This window comes from Odocoileus virginianus, chromosome 14, assembly GCF_023699985.2.
Source record: "Odocoileus virginianus isolate 20LAN1187 ecotype Illinois chromosome 14, Ovbor_1.2, whole genome shotgun sequence".
Lineage (NCBI taxonomy): Eukaryota > Metazoa > Chordata > Mammalia > Artiodactyla > Cervidae > Odocoileus > Odocoileus virginianus.
In genome coordinates this window covers 35724257-35739482 of record NC_069687.1, presented here as the reverse complement: position 1 = coordinate 35739482, position 15226 = coordinate 35724257, and the positions used below count along the sequence as shown (strand labels likewise).

At 38.7% G+C, this 15226-nt stretch overlaps 1 protein-coding gene across 1 annotated transcript in view; it reads right to left on the bottom strand.

Moving 5' to 3' along the window:
* C7 (complement C7) overlaps positions 1 to 15226 on the bottom strand; it is a 56009-nt gene that overhangs the window by 39084 nt on the left and 1699 nt on the right. Inside the window, exons 2-6 of the mRNA XM_070476625.1 lie at positions 10784 to 10839; positions 9155 to 9230; positions 5959 to 6100; positions 3667 to 3814; positions 2547 to 2685 (exon numbers count right to left, since the gene is read on the bottom strand). Of these exons, the coding sequence (XP_070332726.1) occupies positions 2547 to 2685; positions 3667 to 3814; positions 5959 to 6100; positions 9155 to 9230; positions 10784 to 10839 (561 nt within the window). The remainder of the gene's footprint in view (positions 1 to 2546; positions 2686 to 3666; positions 3815 to 5958; positions 6101 to 9154; positions 9231 to 10783; positions 10840 to 15226) is intronic.

Below are 15226 nucleotides of genomic sequence, written 5' to 3'. Positions count from 1 at the left end.
GTGGGTTGCCGTTGCCTTCTCCATGAGATTGTGGAAGGACAGACAATTTAAGATGGAAGATCGCAACTGTTGTTGTTGAATGAGTTGGCATTGCTACAGCAGAAAATCTCTATGTTCCCTTTAAATCTTCAGGAATTTCCCCTAAAGCCATTACGCTTTTGTCTGAGTAGATTTTGTGTGGAAATGAAGGAACAGGATGAGTTTAGGTAGTGTCTATGACAGAAACAGCCCACAAGAAGCAGAGGAGACCTCAAGAGCATAAATGAAGTTTAAAAGCCTGGAATACAGATGCTGGCAATGATGTGGAGCACAGGTCTCTCTTCCACACTGCTGGTGGAGTATAGATGGACCATATATATATATATCCATTTTGGAAACTTTAGTAAAATATAACCTATACATAACCTACAAGGCAGCCATTTGAGTTCCAAGTGTTTGCCCTAGAGAAACCCTAGCTCATCGGCATGGAACAACTCATGCACAAGAACATTTAAGGCATTTTCATAAGAAAAAGGAAACAGTAGTAAAAATACCATCTATGTCAGCATGAATAAATTTCAAAACTAATTGAGTGAAAGAACAATTCACAGAAGAAAACATACTACATGATTTATCTGTGTAAGTGGCAAAGAATAAGCGAAACTAAATCACAGATTTTTCTTTAGGATAAAGACACACGGGATAAACATATACAGGAAAACAAGGAAGTGATTATATCAACACAAAATGTAAGATAGTGGCTACACGGGCTGTACCAGTGGAGAGGATGTGACAGAGAGGGGTAGATGGGAGCCTTTAAGTCACTGGCAATACTCTGTTTCTTAAGGTGGGTCCTGGGCATACATGAGTCCTATTAGTATAATTGTTTTGTTGCCCAGTTGCTAAATCGTGTCCAAATGTTTGCAACCCCATGGACTGCAGCACACCAAGCTTCCCTGTCCTTCACTATCTCCTGGAGGTTGCTCAAACTCATGCCCGTTAAGTCGGTGATGCCATCCAACCATCTCATCCTCTGTTGTCCCCTTCTCCTCCCGCCCTCAATCTTTCCCAGCATCAGGTTCTTTTCCAATGAGTCAGCTCGTCGCATCAGATAGCCAAAGTATTGGAGTTTCAGCATCAGTCCTTCCAATGAATATTCAAGATAGATTTCCTTTAGTATTGACTGGTTTGATCTTATTAGTTTTCTCCAAACTGCAAGTATATATTATTCACAGTCTTCTGTACATATGAAATATTTCATAATTTAAAAATAAAAGCATACTTGGCCGCCAGACCTGCTGCCACCAGGGAGAGACTCTATGGCCAGCAGAAGCCCCATTGGCAGTGCTGCTTCCCTACCCACTGGTCTTCAGGAGTTATTACATCAGTGACATCCTGGATTGTCTGCTCTGTTTTGGAGGGGATATCCTGAATATTACAGGGAACGTGCTCCTGGCACTCTGAACAGTGGAAGAGAATCCACTGGGTGACATCATTACCCTGGTGGCCAAATGGAGGCTTCAGATATAGAAGTAATCTGGGATCTACCATATCAGAGTTAAAGATAGTTCCCTGCAGCTAAAGATAGTTCCCCCACCAAGGACTGACCTCCCCCCAACCTCCACAGCGAAAGCATGGAGTCCCAACCAAAGGACCACCAGAGAATTCCTTATTCTGCATTTTTAAGTAATGTTATATAAGTGGTATCATACAGTATGTACTTGTGGGCTACTTTAATTCAGCATAACTTGCGATTCATCCATGGTGTAGTGTGTGTGAGTAGCTCATTCCTTTGCATTGCTGGGTAGTATTGTATTGTATGGATGTAATATCTATTCACTTTTGATCTATAATTGGATTGTTGTCAGTTTTTAGTTATCACAAAGCTGCTATGAACATCTGTTTAAAAAAATAAATTAAAAAATAAATGCATTTTTAACCATGGCAGTGGTTAGGAAATTATCACAATCGATTATGACCAGAGTCTTGAGTTTCAACACCCACACAGGGACAGACCATCAGGTTGTGGGAGCATGGAATTGAAAATGAGACAATAGATATTTCAGCAGAATGACACAAATTAAAAGTATTATTGCCCTGTACCCCAGAGTTAAAGAATATGTGTTCTTAACAAACTAGAGAATATAGCATAAAGGAAGTAAACTCACAGATAAGGAAAACAAACTGGGGGTTACCAGTGGAGGGGGTGGGGGAGGGGGCAAAACTGGAGGGGGAAAGTAGGAGGTACAAATTAGTAGAAGGTGTAAGATAGACTCAAGGATGTATTGTAAAACACAGGGAATATAGCCAGTGTTTTTTTTAACAACTGTAAATGGGAAATAACCTTTAAAAACTGTATAAAAATTTTAAAATGTTTATGAATAAATAAAACATTTTTAAAAGGAAAATGTATTCTTTTTAAGCTCATATAAGACATTTATAAGAAGTGATCGCATATGAGGCTACAAGTAAACTCTCAAGAAAATATCAAAAAGATCAATATCATAAATAATGATCTCTGGTAACAATTTACAGACTAGAAAGAAATTAAATCTGTAATTAAGTACCTGGAATGTGTAGGAGAGGATATTCCCACTCAATCTATAGAAATCTCTCCCATCCACACTATACACCTTTCTGCACTGACCACCAAAACTTTTGGTATTGAGGACTTGGTTTCTAAACTGGCCCGTTAGCGCATTATAACTGTTAAAAAAAAAAAAAAATGAAAGAAGAAAAGGCTGTTAAAAACCAGAAATAGCAGTTGCTGAAACATAGTGAACTCTGGATATTCTTGAAACACATTACAGTTAAGCATCTCTGGGCGATCTCAAATAAAAGCCTCCTAAAGCACACCATACATTACCACCTCCCCCTGACTGGTATAATGGCTAACGCTAATAGATGGGGAAACCCAAGATCCTTTTAGCCTAAGAACAGATCTAGGAAACTCACAGCTCTTTTGTATCTATGGCAACAGCTGGTTTTGAATTGTATCTTTAGATAAAATCAATACAATTAAGATTACTCTTGAGGAGACAGAACTGGCTACAAATGAATTTCAACTAATTGGCCCTTGAACATGCTAACTGGTATACTCTTTGGAGTAATTTTACCACTTTTCTGTTAACAAATTTCACACTTATCAGTCTCAGAGATTATCTTAAAACCTTGGAAACTTAACTTGAGCCTGACCTTTAAAAGTTTTTCAGAATTCTTTTTGAAATGGCAAAGAGGATCACTCTAACTTCACTTGAAAGTTCCCAGCTAGCTGAGACAATTTCTTTTCATCCCAAAGGGCCCAGCACACTTTCTCTTTTCTTCCACCACTCTCATTCTATGGTCTCTGAATTCCCTTAAATAGCCCACATCATTGAATTAGTTCTCCCTATCTCCCTCTTCCATAGGGTGACTCACTGGCCAGGTTTTCCCAGGTCTGAGGGGTTTCCTTGGATGCAGGATTCTCAGTGCTAAACCCAGGATACACCAGGGACAACTGGTCCTTCTATGCTTTATCGCATACACTTACAGGTGCATATGTAGGAATTTTTTTAATGTTTCAGGATGTGGCAAAGAGTTCTAAGCAAAGGTTGACTATTAGTTGATCTGCTGTTAGATTTACCAAACCACAGAATAAAACACAACAAAATGAAAACTACATCCTGTAGATCTAGCCCAGCACCTTACCCAAGTCCAGTGAGCTCTATGTTGGGAGGAGGTTTATCACGGTCACAGGCAGGTCTGCTTTCTGCATCCTCGCATCTGTCTTCATCAGCACCATCCTCTTCACAGTCAGAATCCCCGTTGCAAACCAAAGACGTGCTGATGCACTGACCTGAGCACAAGACAAGCCACCACACAAAAATAAAAGAGGAAAAAAGGAAAACACTACCCGGGATCGAAAGGTTTCAGCCTGGGCTCCCAATGTAGTACTGATACTCTAGTGCGAATTTAAGATAAATCCTCACTGCCCAAGGAAGGAATGCCGATTATTTTGGTCCTCATTTTGCAACATGCAAAATTGATGCTGACCTTCCATGAACAATAAAATTGAAAATAGAACCCAAATTCTAATTCCAGGCTCTTATCCACAGCCATCAAGCACTTTGGTCTGCATTCTCCAAAATCATACAAGGTCAACCATTGGGAAGACAGATTATTTCCTGCTCTTCAACTTGATTTCTTTTGATTTCTTTCCTGAAATCACTGACGAAGATGTCGAAGTCCTGCCTTTCTTGGTATTTTAAATATATATGCTTTGAGAGCATGGGGATTCGATTAAAAAACTAAAACTCAACATTTATTTAGCACCTTCTTTGTTCTAGACACTCCTGGGTGTTGGGATGCAAGTGAAAAGGGATTCATTCACCAGGCTTTTCATACACTTTACAATCTAACAGGAAAGAGTGTGAAGATAGAGCATTGCAATTCAGCAGTATAACTGTCATGATAGACACAAGCTGGGAGTAACAGAAGCACATGAGGAAACAGTAGAGGTACCAGATGATCTAGCCCCTGCCTCCCTCCCCAGCATCATCTCCAGCCATTCTCTTACCAGCTGCTTACGCCTTAGTCATACCGGATCACTTACATAAATCAAAGGTCAATCTTTTTTGCCATCTCCACTTACTTTGCAGATAGTTTGCTCAACCTCAAAGGTGTTTCTCTACCTCTCACCTACTTGTCCTTCAAACATCAGATCATATATTATCTTCTCTCAAAAACCACCCCTCCCCCACAAACTGATGTATGTCCTTCATCTGTGTCCTTATAGCAAGCATCGCACAAAACTGTCCTGATAGCCCATCCCACTATGCTGTCATTTGATCCAATGCAACAAACATTTGTTGAGAGTCTACTATGTACTACACACTCCAGATGAAAAAAATAAAAGAAGTAGAATCCACATCTTCAAGGAATACACAGTCTACCAAGAGATACCCAGGGCAACATATACTTCAGATTACAGATGATACAATGCACAAGGAAAACATGGAAAGTAGTTTGTTAAGTAGCTCTATCAGTTGGGTGTTTAGGAAAGGTTTCCCTAAGGAGGCATCATCTGACCTGGGTTTTGAAATTAAAATAGGAGTTTGAGAGGTATTGTTGAGAAACACTTCTAACACAGGAATTTTTTATGTACTATTCTGCCCATAAAACTAAGAATTTTGAGGGAAGAGGCTGTTTCATTCTACATCCATAACCCTCATTTCTGTATCTGAACATAACAAGAATAATAAATGCTTGCTAAAAGTTGTTGAATTACCTGTCTGCACAAATGCAACATAGTGCATGCCTGCTAAGTTGCTTCAATTGTGTCCAACTCTCTGTGACTCTATGGACCATAGTCCACCAGGCTCCTCTGTCCACGGGATTCTCCAGGCAACAATAATGGAGTGGGTTGCCATGCCCCCTCCTCCAGGGAATCTTCCCAAATCAGGAATTGAACCCATGTCCCCTACACCTCCTGCAGGAGATGCAGGAGGGTTCTTTACCACTAGGGTCTCCTGGGAAGCCCAAGACAAGAGGTCAAATAATATTCAATCCAGAACTACGTTTCAGTCTCCTATGCATAGGGGTGACCTGTATCACTCCTTTATTAACTAATTAGAGTTAATTTTCTTGTAAGCATAAAAATAATTTGGGCAGTAATATTGGTTTTGCCTGACTTCAGTCTTTATTCCAGTCTCCTTCTACATCTTAACCAAAAATGCAATGTCAATAACTGTTTGGGTCTGTCAACAGCCATGTTTCTTTTCAAAGAGTATCCCCATCTTTATTACCAGATGCCACCCATGCATTTGAAAGGATGATAGTTGAGAATGAAAATAATATGCCAATAAAAATCCAACCAATTTGGGTGAAAACTGGTATAGGCTAATATAAATGCAGTACAACTCAACAAGTATATACTGAGCAAGATTAACAAATAGCACTTGAATTTACCCTCTGCATGCTGAGCCTATGAGAAGCAAATACCTGAGAAACACCTGAAACGTTCTCCACATCCCTCTTCTGTTGGACATCCTCGAGTAGGTTTACACGGCTGTGTTTCAAAAGCACTTCCCACACAGGAATGGCCACCATACTGTCCATAAACAGCAATTGATCGCCTGCGAGTCTAAATACAAAACAAATAGATTTCTAGTATTTCCACGTTCCTTTATCTGAGAAATAAAATCTGAGATAAATTAATACACTTGGAGAAATGACATTCATAAAATTTTTCTGGTGTACTACAGAAGTAAAATGTCCAAAATCAATGAATCCAGAAACCCACTTGTCTTTGAGTCTGGTGACACTCGGGTTATTATTTCTAGAGCACTCCCAGTTTATATTTACACTTAGGGTTGAGTGAAAAAATAAAATAGTGAATCTTTAAGAAAGAATTCTGGACAGAACTATAAGCAAATAGATCACAATACAGAATGATTCATTTTTCACCAAAGCAATGTACCAAGGGTTAACTAGAAAAGGTGAAGTGAATTTTGCTGGAGGAAAAGTAAGGGTACTGGAAAGGGGAGCTAAGATGAAGTGGAGTTCGGGAAACCTTTAGAAAAGTGGTGGAAATTGATTTGAGCTGAACCTTAAGCCTTCTTCAGGAAGGCAAAACAGTCCAGAAAGAGATAGATACAGGCTACCATGAAAGTCAAATTTACAAAACAGAAGCCTAAGTGGTCCACAGATGAAGGTACATCTACAATGAAACTTCACTGGAAATCCAAAATCACTGATCTATGAAATTAGAAATATATCAAATGCACATGCTGGGGGTGGGGGTAAAAAAAATTAGGGGAAATCACTAAGCCAAATGTGAAAACTAATTCACCTAAACTTCATTTACTCAATATGAAGACATGTATCTAGTGTTTAAACAAAAAGAAAGATTTACAAAATCCTTTTCCTCTCCAAAGGCAATCAAAGGTACATCTTTTAAGCCTCTTTTCCATTTATTAATCTTACCCATTAATAAAAATGGGCAAAATCTGAGATCCCAGAAAGTTTAAACCTTGAGCAAAGACCAACAGGGAAGACTATATATATTTATAAACCAAGGTTGCATCTATTCATTCATCCTAGTTGAGACGACATGTAAATTGAACTTTGAGCAGGTTTGCACCGGCCTGGGCCTGGTTCTGGCACATTTCATTGCATCTAAGCAGAGACGTCATGGAGAAATGAGTGAGGAATGGAGCTCAGTAGTTTCCCAGTTAAGTTTTTAGTTTCTGTATTTAATTGAAGACATCTCTTATACATGGCTTAGAAATGTGTGCTTTTCTGAAGTTCCAGAGCATAGATTGTGTTGTTGTGTAAGTAATGTTTTCCTTCTCCACAGACACCAGCATGACCTTGATGGCTGCCTACTCTCAGCGTCTCATTCTCGCCTGTCAAATTCTGATCTCATAACCTTATTTTCATTTTCACTTGTCTCCTTCTGGATGAAAATTCTGTTTTTATAATCTGAGCATAATGACCGTCCCTCAAAAAAAATTACTCATATGAAGAGCACCTTCTATCTACCTCTATTTAATGTTCTTTCTTAGCTTGTTTTTAAATTCTAAAAATGTTTTCTGAGGTTGGTGTTTGTTTGAATTTTATCTTGTTATTCATGCACCTGTTTGCCTGTAATCAGAGTTGTCATCTATTGTATTTGCCAGAAGCCAAATTCTACACTTGTGTAATTTATTTTGTAAATACCCCTCATGTAGATACTAAATAAATGCTTGAAAATTGTGATAATGATGATGCTTCCAAACATAAATTATCTTCTATAATATGGTTCTTTTAGTACTTCTAAATGATTTTTAAACACACATTTTTATCTAAACTGAACTACTTTTAAAATGCTTTATGAATATCAAATCATGTTGTATACTTGAAATTAATGTTATATGTCACTGTATCTCAATAAAAAAAATTAGCCATTCAAATGTTCAGAACCTTTGAAACAGCATTATATTTTTTTAATTTACCCTAAAGGAGATCAGTCCTGGGTATTCATTGGAAGGACTGATGCTGAAGCTAAAACTCCAATACTTTGGCCACCCCACGCGAAGAGTTGACTCATTGGAAAAGACCCTGATGCTGGGAGGGATTGGGGGCAGGAGGAGAAGGGGACGACGGAGGATGAAATGGCTGGATGGCATCACCAACTCGATGGACATGAGTTTGAGTAAACTCCAGGAGTTGGTGATGGACAGGGAGGCCTGGCGTGCTGCAATTCATGGGGTCGCAAAGAGTCGGACACGACTGAACGACTGAACTGAACTGAACTGAAGATGGTTATCAGAAAAAAAGACATATCTATATATAAAAATGCTCATTAATGTTTCATTCATAATCACAAAATATGTAAGTAAACTAAATCTCAAACAATAAGAAAATGGATAAAGAAGATTTGTATATTCATATAATGGAACATAATACAGCTGTTAAAATGTGTGCTGATAGCATAATATTAAGTTAAAATAGTAGAACACAAAATCATGAACAAATGATCCTATCTTAAAAATCACTAGCACACGGAAAGAATAAATTGAAAGAATAAATATTAAAATGCTAGTATATTGGTTTCTTCTAAATGGTGAAATTATGAGTAGCATTTTCTTTATACTCTTCTATGTTCTCTCCAATGAATAATTTATAATAAGGAAACAGTAGACATTTTAGGGGTGCTCTATAAGCTCCAAGTCAAGTCAGATTTTTTATTTTTATTACTTTTGTATTAAATTTAAAACATTGAAAAATGTTTGACTTTCCATGGTCATTCACTATTTGTTAGGTTAAATGAAGCAATGATTTTGCTACTCTTAGTGTTTGTTTCAAACGAAAAGTTGGATCCAGGAAATATGAAATTTTGAATTATTTACTGACTTCATTTCAAGCTATTCTATTTCTCTGATAATGAAAGAATAAGTGAGTAGCTTTTAGCTTCTCTCCCATGTATATTTCTAGGCTCAAATGTATTTAGAAAAGTCCTTCAAGAAAAATGAGACTGCAAAAAAACTCTACTACAGTATTAATTATTAAATAAATCATACTTTTCCCCTTCAGAATTACTAATTACACTTTCAAAAACCATAAAAAGTAACATTCAAAAGTTAATGTCATTTTGTTCATACCTAAGCTATTTTGGCATATGAATAAAAAATATTAAGTTTTCACATGGTCCTACCTGAGTCTTGGTACAACCATTGCATTCTGACCAAGGAGCATAGGAACCCCACTGGCAGTTGATTGGCAAGGAGGCACTGTCATAGTGTTGAATCGTCCATTATAAAGCCGACAGAAAGGTAAGACAGAAGACATAAACAATAGTCAAGAATAGTCAAAAGCAGTCAAAAATTGTGAAGCAATTTTTGCTTCACCACAAGGATCTCAAAATACATTAAAAAATATATAGGAGGGGCTCACTTTTTCAGAGATTTATTAAATATCATTTATAAGATATCTAGAATGTTCCAGGCACTATTTAGACCCTAGAGCTATAGACATAAAAGAGATAGGATAGGACATCCCTGATGGTACAGTGGATAAGAACCCACCTGTCCGTGCAGGGGAAGCAGGTTCCACCGCTGGTCCGGGAAGATTCCATTTGCCTCTGAGCAACTAAGCCTGCAAGGGGAAACTACTGAGCCCACAAGCCAAAACTAACTAGGCCCGAGTGCTGCAGCTGCTGAAGCCTGAGCGCCCAGAGCCTGTGCTCTGAAACAACAGAAGCCACTGGAATGAGAAGTCTAAGCACGCCAACAAAGAGCAGCTCCTGCTCACCACTAGAGAAAGCCTGTGTGCATCAGTGAAGACCCAGACAGACAAAAATAAAATAAATAAATAAATAATGCTTTAAAATGAGATCGGATACTGACCATTGATAAAGGAACGGAAGAAGACACAGATGTGTAAACAAATAATTATAACACAGTAATATGATCACAATGTGACTGTGACCAGCACGTTCTCGGTCGCTAAGTCAAGTCCCACTCTTTGCGACCTCATGGACCACAGCCTGCCAGGCTTCTCTGTCCATGGGATTTCTCAGGCAGGAATACTGGAGTGGGTTACCATTTCCTTCTCCAAGGAATCTCCCCAACCCAGGGATCGAACCCAGTCTCCTGCCTTGACAGACAGATTCTTTACCACAGAGCCACCAGGTAAGCCCCATGATCACAATACAATATGGCTAATTAGACAAACTTACTAACAGAATTGTGCACATTATGATGTGTTGTGGAAATACAGATAAGAGTGTCCAGAGGAGGGGTATAATTGAGAACATATGGAAGGAAGGTGTTACAGCCTTTAAGTGATTCTGGATGATGAAGAGTTATACAGAAATTTAACTGAGAGACAATAAGCTGTAAAATGACCACATGAGAGGTAGGAATCCAAATCTGGCACAGGCTAGATGGATGAGAACTTAGTTTTACATGCTCTGCCTGCTTATTGAGGCCACTTTCTCAAGCACACACCCAAGTACAACAGGGGCAAGCTGAGCTCAAATAATTCCACTCAGATAAAATACACGTGGAAAATGGTGAGCTGACTCTTTCACAATGCTTACAATGCAGAAAATCTTGAGGGGTTTTTAATCGTCAGGTTTTTTCCTCACAAGGAATAAAATAAAGTAAGAATAAGAATAAAACATGCTTATTATATCATTGTCTTTTCTGAAAATGTGGAAAGAAACAAAATGTGTGAGGGAAAAACATGCTCACACTGCAATGTAAAAATCAGACCATAGTTTCCTCAAAATAAAAGAAATAACTGTTCATGATTTCCACACACAATCCAAAAAAATTCTCACCTTGAAAAAACTTGAAACTCTCCTATAAATCCCACCAAGAAGAATAAACTTATTGCCTAGGAGGGAAAAAAAAAAACAATAAAGCAATATTTGAGCTTGCGTTGCTTTAATGAGTCAAAAGTGAATACATTTGTACAAATCAAGATTTGTGAGTTGGGAATAAAAAGAGTGAAAGAATCATGGAGAAGCCTCAATGATTCTGCTCATCTTACAATTTTTCATCGTAAATAAAAGTTTAATATAATTATCTTGAGCTCACCTCTCACTGTTCATTTCTAAAAAGACTACTAAGCACTAGATGATGTCATAGACAAATTGAAAAGACTCCCTAAAAGTTAAATATTAACAAACATTTTTCTAGGGTTCCATAATTTTTTATTCCTTAATCCACTCTCATCTCTAACTTTGGTACCATGAGAACACTGGAGCAAAAAAAGCCTAGAAATAGCAGTTCCAAGGGTTGAGGAGGTGAAAGGGAATCAGTTTCCTAAATGGAAAAATCAAAAGTGGAGGTGCATCACTAGCCAGAGGAACCAAGATGCTCATCACAATCCCTAGTTCTATAGGTGGTACCCAAACATGACAGAGGCCTTTTATAATCATCTTTATGTGATAGGGAAACCTAAATAATGAGCATCAGACAGGCTACAAAACTGTATGCAAAATGTAATTACATTTCATTTGAAAATCAAATGTGTCTTGAAAACAAATCTAGAAAGAAACATAACAAAGGAAAATAATTCCCGGTTGTGAAATTATAGGTGACTTTCATTACCTCATTTTCACTTTTATGTATTTTCCTACTTTGACAACTGAAAGTGTAAGGGAATACAATTTAAATTTGTACTAGAGACTCTAAGAATATTAAATGCATTCAGTTCATAACCTCACATGTGCTGTCTGGTGCTCAGTTGCTTCGGTTGTATCCAACTCTTTGTGACCCAATGGACTGTAGTCAGCCCAGGCTCCTCTGTCCACGGGATTCTCCAGGCAAGAACACTGGAGTGGGCTGCCACGCCCTCCTCCAGGGGATCGTCCCAACCCAAGGATCAAACCTACGTCTCCTGCATTGCAGGCGGATTCTTTACCCTTGAGCCACCGGGGAGGTCCATATCCTGGGATAAAAGTCCTTAAATCATCTCACCCCACATTTTCACAGGCCAGTATTCTTTCTCTTCTCTTGACCTCTCCAAACCTCTTTTCTCTCAGTAGCTGTGGAATGGCTTCTCAGCATTTCTTCTAGACCCTTCCACTCACCTTCTTAAATCACTTATCCTCTTTTTAGGTATCTTCCCTTCAGTTATAAAATCCTAGTTGCCTACTTCTGCCTTTTATAGTTCTACAAACTCACTTTCACTTTTCACTTTTATGCATTGGAGAAGGAAATGGCAACCCACTCCAGTGTTCTTGCCTGGAGAATCCCAGGGGTCACACAGAGTCGGACACGACTCAAGTGACTTAGCAGTAGTAAAACTTTTAGTTTATATTCTGATTAGCATAACCAGAAAGGTTGAGAAGTAACATAGCTGAGAGCACCCCAGAAATGTGAGCAATGGTGGGAGAGGCTATAGACACTTTTCTGATTTTTCAACAAATATATGAAGCACATAATGTAAAGCAACACCTTTAAAAGGTTCTTTTGTTTTTAATTTCAAACTGTACCTTTTTTTTCTTTTTCAACACTACATCTTCACTTGTGCTGTCAACTCATTTTTTCCTGCCCTTGGGCAAGTCTATCTCACAACTTTATTAGTCACTCCCAGTCCCTAATAGGGGCTTCCCAGGTGGTTCAGACAGCAAAGAATCTGCCTGCAATGCAGGAGACCCAGGTTTGGTCCCTGAGTCAGGAAGGTCCCCTGGAGAAGGGAAAGGCTACCCACTCCAGTATTCTTGCCTGGAGAATTCCATGGACAGAGGAGCCTGGTGGGGTAGCAAAGAGTCAGACACAACCAAGCAACCAACACTTTCAGTCTTTAATGTTGTCACATTTTCAGAAAATAAAAATTATGAAACAATCTAATAGTAAAATTTCAATTTATCATTCAGTTTTAAATTTCTCTCCTATTCCCCAGTTCCTGTGGGAGGGGTGGCATCCACTTCAAAATACCTCCTTTTTATTCTCCTGCTTTATTCTCCTGCTTCCCTTCCCCAGGATGCCTCTGTCTTCCTCAGAGTCAGAGCAGCAAGAGTGAAAGGGCAAGAGCAAAAAGGATCTTGTTCAATCAATGCAGCTGAGGTCTGGTGATGGTAAATCAGACTGTGTTGGATGTTTGAATGCCAGTTGTCTATCCCTCACAGTGTTTTCATCATTCTTTGAATATCACTCCTTTGGACATCTACAACCACTGTCCTCTGCCACAAATGATTCATCCCTTTGTTCACCTCTCTTGTCTCTCATCGGTGTCTGCTTACTGATGCTACCTATTGAGGTTCCTTCATCCTGCAAGTGTCTCTCAGGGAGCCCCTGACATCCCAAGCCAAGCCCTTCTCCAAAAATCCACATCTGATCCATGGGATACCTGCACACCTTCTTGTCCTGGCCGGATGTGGCTGACACTGCTATGTTGACTTTGCTAAATGCAGGGCAGTCAATCAGTCTGTTCCTTTAGATTTTCTCAAATGTGAGTAGGGTGTATGCCCCCATCCTCCAATGGACATAAACTTGCCTACTCTTGAGGATGGAGATGGCCAAAGGGTCACCAAACAAATTTAGGGCTACTTTTTGGTAACATTGCATTGTATGTGCAATATTTCACTTTAAAATGTGAGGCTACTTAACACCTCTTATTCTTGGCCTTTGACTCTCAGCCAAAACAAGCATCATGAAAAAAAATCCATCTTAACATTCTACCACGTATTTTTTTAATGTCAATGAAGTTTTAGGGTATTCACTCTCATAAGAACTAGTTTTGCCACTATATTCCACATGTGCTGTGTGCTCAGTCATGTTCAACTCTTTGTGACCCCATGGATTGCAGCCCACCAGGCTCCTCTGTCTATGGGGATTCTCCAGGCAAGAATACTGGAGTGGGTTGCCATGCCCTCCTCCAGGGGATATTCCCAGCCCAGAGATCAAACCCAGTTCCCCCACATTGAAGGCAGATTCTTTACCAACTGAACCACAGGGAAACCCATTTCCTCATATATATAGTATAACCCATGAAGATCTGCTTATCACTAGTTCATGAGTTAGACAAGCTGAACCTCTTAACCAAAAGAATTTCTTGAAAATTGGCCACCTGGGTATCTGAAAATGAAGCAGTTATCATTCCTTACCTTTGGAAAGAGTATCTCATCAAATGGACATGATAAGACAATTACAAATTAATAAGCAAATTAACGACAGAAATAGACATACATCTGAGTTAACTCTGTAATAGAATTCCTTAGTTGAAAAGATACAGGACTTCCCTGGTGGTCCAGTGGTTAAGAATCCGACTGCCAAAGCAGGGTACATGAGTTCGATCCCTGCTCTGGGAAGATCCCACCTGCTAAAGGGCAGTTAAGCTGGTGCACCACAGCTAGAGAAAGCCCTCATGCAGCAACGAAGACCCAGCACAGCCATAAATAAATAAATAAAATTTGAAAACAAAAAAAGATATGGTATCCTGGCAGTGTGTAATATAGCTAAGCTGGAGCCACATTTCCCAGAGTTCTCTTCTCTTCTTCTTTATGACTGAATAAGCATTAGCTCTGCCTCCTTCCTCTAACATTTTCCAGCTACAACCACTGTCTCTATGCTTTTAATTTCTCCACATCAGGCCTTTTACATTTATCTGTTGAACCATGAGCCCATTTAGGGTAAAAATAAAACACTAATTTCTATAGCATACACCAGGTTCCAAATTCCAGAGGAAAAAATGATGGAAAAATTCAATCTAATTTCTTAGCATACCCTAATTAATATGTTGATCAGTAAATTTAGAACATAGGGCACCATACAGATGAAGAAGGAGGGAGATTTTAAAATAAATCTTCTCGCATCTTTATTAGAAATGAACATCAATTTGTAACACTAGCAATAAAGAAATGCAAAATGACATAATAATATGATTGAGTACTTAGTAGCCATTTGAAGCATGTTATAGCTTGATCAATGACAGGAGAACATGCTTATGATATAATGAGTAAAAAGATTCAGATCTAGATTGATAAAAATGTCACAAAATATATCCTATACATATTCATTTTAAAGTCTGAAAAGAAATAGATTAAAATGTTAACAATGGCTATCTCCAAGTGGAGAAATAATAGATATTGTCTCCTTTTTGAACTTAATTACCAAGATGGTAGTACTATAATCTGGAAAAGGACATTTTTAAAAGACACAAAGACCATCACAGTATAATTGGTAGAAGATGGGTGATAATGTCAGGTCAGCTCTGGCTGTGGTGAGGGAGCAGAGAGACTGTCATCTGAGATGTCATTGTGCTTGAACACATC